The sequence below is a fragment of the Sceloporus undulatus genome, chromosome 4 (genome assembly GCF_019175285.1).
Source record: "Sceloporus undulatus isolate JIND9_A2432 ecotype Alabama chromosome 4, SceUnd_v1.1, whole genome shotgun sequence".
Lineage (NCBI taxonomy): Eukaryota > Metazoa > Chordata > Lepidosauria > Squamata > Phrynosomatidae > Sceloporus > Sceloporus undulatus.
The window spans coordinates 74,770,565-74,776,564 of NC_056525.1; the positions used below are offsets into that span (position 1 = coordinate 74,770,565).

A 6,000-nucleotide genomic window follows, 5' to 3' on the forward strand; every position below is an offset into this window, starting at 1 on the left:
AGGAAAGAAAGAACAGTTGTAGCCAATGGACACAAATATGGTATCAATTCCTGGTGCATTGGGGGAACAAATAATTTTTGGTCCACCACATCAGATAGCTTAGGAGGCATTGCTCTAGTCTGAAGATAGCCTTTGAGGACCGAGGAAACTGTGGTGTGTGGGGAATTTAAATTTTGTGGGCATAATTAAATATTCAAAGCTTTCTGCCTTTAATCTGGCACATGCCTACTGTTTGGATTAAAACTCCAAATCTTCTTGCCATCCTCCCTCCCCTTTAGCTCCCATTCCATCCCCCAGTTGGGCAACTGTGTATGCTGAGCACATGCAGATTTGCCCAAATTATATAATTTAACTTACTGGGATCCTACAGTAAAGAGTTCCTAACGTTTAGCTCACCAGCAGCCATAGTGGAGATTATTCAGTGGGTGATTCAGACCCATAAATGTACACATGGTAACAATGTTCTTGCAAAGACTTTGTATCTGGTGTGGTTTATAGGCAGAGAAGCAATTTGGAATTTTGGAAATGTAGCACGAAGGTTTGGTTTGATGATGGCTGGTTTGCAGTGGCTAGAGAGTTCTAGAAGAGAATACAGTATTAAGAGTGTGTATGCCAAGATCTTGAAAAGTTACTTTTCTGGTATACAACTCACAGTGTGCTCCATTCAGTATGGCTAGGAAGTTTGGAGAGCTGTGGCCTAAAAAGTAACTTTTCCAAACTTAAGTAAGTTTTCTAAATTTACTTGCGAAGAAGTATTATTGTTGCTTACAGGATAATGTTTCCTTGCTTCAAAAATTTAACATGATGTTCTGTCATCAGCTTACCCCTCAATCGTTCAGTCATTGTCTTATTTGGCATTTGAAAGTGCTAAATTTGGTTCTGCTTCATGGGAACCCTTTAGTGGCCAGAACAATTGTTGCAAGCACAGAGATGTAACTAGGCCAGTGTGAATGGATACTTTTCATGTTCTTTTCTTTACAGGCTCTTTGGTGAGGCCAAGGCGCACAGTGTTTACTCGCGCCATTGAAGGATGTGATCTGCATTGGCAGGACAGCCACCTCCAGCGGATAATCAGCAGTGATTTTTATATCTCTCCTTCTTACCAAAGGGAGGGTGAAGGTCTTCTTTTCAACTCACAAGGACAGCCATTGTGGCTGGGTAAGCTGTTTCTCTTCTTATTGGTAGCCATTATGGCCTGGTTTAGTGTTTGCGTGTTGGACTGTGGCTCTTGAGATTAGAGTGCGAACCCCAGCTTGGGCCTGGAGATCCACTGATGACCTTGGGCAAGTGATACCCTCCCAGCCTCAGAGGAAGCCAATGGCAAACCCCCTCTGAACAAATCTTGCCAAGAGAATCCTGTGGTAGGATCACTTTGGGATTGCCATAAATCAGAGATGGCTTGAAGGCACACAACAACAACAAAACTGTTCCTCTTCTTACTGGTAGCCATTGTAGCCTGGCTTAATGAACATTAAGTTAGGAAGTGCACTGTGTTGAAACAAAAATATTCTATTTGCCTTAAGAAACAGCTGCAAAAATTAAATTTGGAATCCTTCTTGGATAGGATAAGAATAATGCGTATTTGTGTGGTAACTGTTCAGGGTCAAATGCTTCTGCCTTCTGTTCAGAATTTGAGAATTCAAGGCATCTAGTTGTTTCCTGTGCAGAAAGTGTGTCACTTCAAAGACTTCTTCTTTGGTGTCCTTTTCTTTGAGATGTATTGTTTTGAAACTTTCCCTATGGTAACAAAGAAAGAGCTGTATGCTGTTATAATTTAGAGCAATAGTGTCTTGGAAAAATGATCACACGCTCCAGTAAAAGACAGGCTCTCAAACTGAAGTCAAATAAGGGAAAAAATAGAGAACTCAGTTTGTGTAGAGAGGTTGCAGTGATGGCACAAAGAGCAGCATGTGCCTCTTATGTTATCAAGTCAGAGGTGGGAAAGCTTTAAAACTTTATAACTTTTAACATACTATAATACCTACTCTTGGACATGGTAGCCAGGAATTCTGCCAACTGGGGTCCAAATCCTCTGGAGATTCATAGGTTCCTTTCTCCTGGACTAGATATTTCCAGCCAGGATAGTCAGACCTTTTCACATTAATAGAGCTTAGTCACACACTGACTGCCAGACTGCTATATGTAAATTAGCTATCAGAGGGCAATTTGGTAATTGCTCCCTACATTTCTGCTTTGACAACCAACAAGCAGATGGATATCCAGACTTAATATTCTGTAGTTAGACTATCAAGAGCAGCTCATTGCTGTGCTGTTTAGAGAATGGAAGTGCAGGGATTCAGTAGTACTGTACTCTTCTAGAGCTCACCCAACTGCACAACCAACCCCTCGAAGTGACAATATTTTAAAGTGTGCCAAGAAAGGAATGTGAGATCTGATGAGTGCACTTATCTCATTCATTATAGGAGATGTGACTGCACACAATTCAAGTACTACAACCCAGCATCCTTGGCAAAACACATGGAAACCTGGGTAGCATGTTTTTTAATCATACAACACTACTGTCTGGGGCTTGTGAAAATTTGGGCCATCTCTGCATTCTGAGTCTCAACCTGCAGTTGTTTACATCAGCTCCTGGATTTGCCAAAAGAATTAATGCTGCACATTGTCATTCTGAAATGTTGCTGTCTTCTCTTCCTGCTCTCCTTTCTTGGAGCTCCTCCTGTAGGAAACTGACAGCAGCATGGAATTGCTTTTGATTTGCCAGTAACATTTGCATGATGTATTGAGAAAGGGAGAGAAAGAGATCTTTCTTCGCAGGATGAACAAACTCTAAAGATAGTTTTTTTGAAATGTTTGTGCCTCAAGCCTTCTCCTCAGGAACTCATCTGTGGCCTTTAATAGAACTTGGCAAATCACTTGAGGATTTAGAGGAGGACAAGCAGCATTGCTGCCTTTTAAAGGCCGTTGGATACCTTGTGGAAAATATTTCCTTTGGAGACAGTCACGCTCCTGTGACTCTCTGTCTCCTGCCTTTTCCATGCCAGGGACATTTGCAAAGGAGCAGGGCTCTTTGCTGTTTTCCATCCAGTTTGTCATCTGTTCCTCCTGATGACTTCTCCTTCAGAGTCATAATCCTCTCCACAGTAAATGTGGCTTCAGGTGGAGAACAACCAGCAGGAACAGCTGAATTTCTGCACCACACAATTGTGTTGCACAGAGGGGCAAGCTGTTTTCTAGTAATAAAATTTTGGGGAATTGCCCAAAACACACACTTGATGCAAAAGCACTTCCACAGAGGCATTAAGGAAGCTGAGCATGAGTCCGTAAAACCTACCAGACAGTAATCTTGCTTTGGCAAGGTGATTTGAATACAAGGGTAGAGTATTAAGTGTGGTCCTTTATTTGAGTGCCCAGATGGAGCTAGATCCCAGGGACCAAATCATCCAAATTCCAGTAGCAGATGTACAAAACAAAGACAGAAATTTTCTTTCCTGTGGAAACTGAGTGTGCAAGGAGAAGGCTTTCCTTTACTTTCCTTCCTCTACTCAGGTCTCCCTGAAAAGGAGCCCTTTAGGAACAGAGCATTGGTTCATCTAGCACAATATGAACAGCTGAGATTTGCGGCAGTGGCTCTTCAGGATTGCAGGCAGGATTCTTGTATAGCCCTACTTGGAGATGCCTTGGAGATGCTGCCCAGTCCCAATATTAACCAAGCCACTGTTTCTAGCTTCTGAAATAAGACAAGACTGAATGTGCTGAAAATGAAAAAAATGCAGAACTTTCCTATGGGGTGGGGGACATTTAAACACACATGCATTCTCTTCTCTGAAGTGGGTAAGTCAAGGGGGCATCTGTGTTATGTACGCTTTTTGCACATTTGAATCACCCATCAGAGAGTAGCACCTTTGAACTGTTTGAACTTGATCTCACCAGCTAAGCAATTTTGGGACTTGTGGTCCACAAAAGTGACTTTTCTGAAAAAAACCTTCCCTTGACCCCCTCCTCTTTGTCTAGCTATCGTCCGATTTCTCTTCTTCCCTTTCTTTCTAAGGCTTTGGAACGGGTTGTTTATTCGCACTGTCTTGAGTTTCTTGAAGCCAACTCCATCCTCGATCCCTTTCAGTCTGGTTTCCGCCCAAGGCATTCTACAGAGACAGCTCTCACTAAGGCGGGGTACAGACCGCCGCTTTGCGGCGGTCTGCTGCCACCGCCAGTAGGTCCGCGGGGGAGCCGGAGCCTTCACACGGCCCGACTCCCGCGCGGTCCGAAAAAGAAGCTCCAAAATGGAGCTTCTTTTTAAGTCGCGTTTGCGACGTAGTGAGGCGCCAGGGGCGCACTCACTACGTCACAACGCCCGCGACGCGTACGGACGCTCAGCGTCCGATACGTAAAGATGGCGGCGCCCGTATGAACAGGGCGCCGCCATCTTGGACGTATTCAATACGTACTAGGGTTAGGGGGGTGCGGAAGCACCGCCCCTTCCTAACCCTAGTACGTATTGATGACGTACTATTTGGCGGTCTGTAAACCGCCTAAGATCTCGAATGACCTTTTACAGGCCAAGGCTAATGGCCTTTACTCTGTTCTCATCCTTCTTGATTTGTCTGCAGCCTTTGACACTGTTGATCACTGTCTCCTAATTGACATACTCTCTGACCTTGGGTTCTCAGACTCTGTTCTTGACTGGTTTAGATCTTATTTGTCAGGATGATCTTTTGCAGTGGTCACAGGTGGTCAAACTTCGTCCTCTGTTCCCTTATCTGTTGGAGTTCCCCAGGGCTCTGTTCTGGGTCCCCTTCTGTTTTCTCTTTACACACTGTCCTTAGGTAAACTCATCAGCTCTTTTGGTTTTTCCTACCATCTGTATGCCGATGACACCCAGTTGTATCTTTCCACCCCTGACCTTTCTCAAAGGCTTGAAAAGCAAGTTTCGTCTTGCCTCACAGCTGTCTCGCAGTGGATGCGCCATCGGCATTTGAAGCTCAACATGTCCAAGACAGAGCTTCTTGTCTTTTCCCCTAAGCCCACCCTTCAACACTCCTTTTCTGTCTCTGTGGACAATATTTCTATTCAACCAGTCCAGCAAGCCCGCAGTCTTGGTTTTATCTTTGATTCTTCTCTGTCGTGTATCCCTCAGATCCAGACCACAGCCAAGGCTTGTAGATTCTTTTTGTACAATATTGCTAAAATCCGACCTTATCTCTTCGCCTCTACTGCCAAGATCCTGGTCCATGCCCTAGTGATCTCACGACTTGATTACAGTAACATCCTTCTGGCAGGGCTTCCTCTTTCTCACCTCCGTCCTTTAATTTCTGTCCAGCATTCAGCTGCACACATTATCACATCTGCCCACCGCTCTGACCACATCTCTCCTGTGTTGGCATCCCTTCACTGGCTCCCTCTCCCTTTCCGCATTCAGTATAAGCTCCTGCTGTCGACATTTAAAGCCCGCCATGGACTGGCCCCTCCTTACTTATCAGACCTTATTTCTCCTCACCTTCCCACTAGGGCCCTCCATTCTGATAGTCAAAGTCGGCTGTCCCAGCCCAGGATTTCCTCTGCCCCATCCTGGATTCGCCCCTTTTCACTTGCTGCCCCTCACTCTGGAACCTTCTTCCCCCACAAGCAAGAGCCATCACTTCTTTAACCAGCTTCAAAACAGAGTTGAAGACCATCCTGTTCAGGGAAGCGTTCCCAGGCATTGCATAATTGTCACTTGCTATTTGATGTTCTTTTGGTGCCTGTTTTATTGAATCATTTCCTATATTGATATGTATTTTATATGTATTATCCTACTAGAGAGGCCCCTTCCCCACCACCACTCCCTTTGTGTCGAGTCTTTTTAGATTGTAAGCCTGAGGGCAGGGAACCGTCCAATTAAAAAGATTGTATGTACAGCGCTGTGTAAATTTACAGTGCTTTATAAATAAAGGTTAATAATAATAATAATAATAATAATAATAATAATAATAATAATAATAATAATAACAACAACAACTTGGTTGGATTGGATCCACAATGGTAAAAAAGTGGTTCCTG

General features: G+C 44.0%; 2 protein-coding genes across 2 annotated transcripts in view; one reads left to right on the forward strand and one right to left on the reverse strand.

The window, feature by feature from the left end:
* The window catches only part of EIF2B3 (eukaryotic translation initiation factor 2B subunit gamma), a 601,892-nt gene that overhangs the window by 287,022 nt on the left and 308,870 nt on the right, over positions 1–6,000 (reverse strand). The window lies entirely within an intron of this gene.
* ZSWIM5 (zinc finger SWIM-type containing 5) overlaps positions 1–6,000 on the forward strand; it is a 167,927-nt gene that overhangs the window by 146,913 nt on the left and 15,014 nt on the right. The window contains exon 6 of the mRNA XM_042462826.1: positions 982–1,158. Within this exon, the coding sequence (XP_042318760.1) occupies positions 982–1,158 (177 nt within the window). The remainder of the gene's footprint in view (positions 1–981; positions 1,159–6,000) is intronic.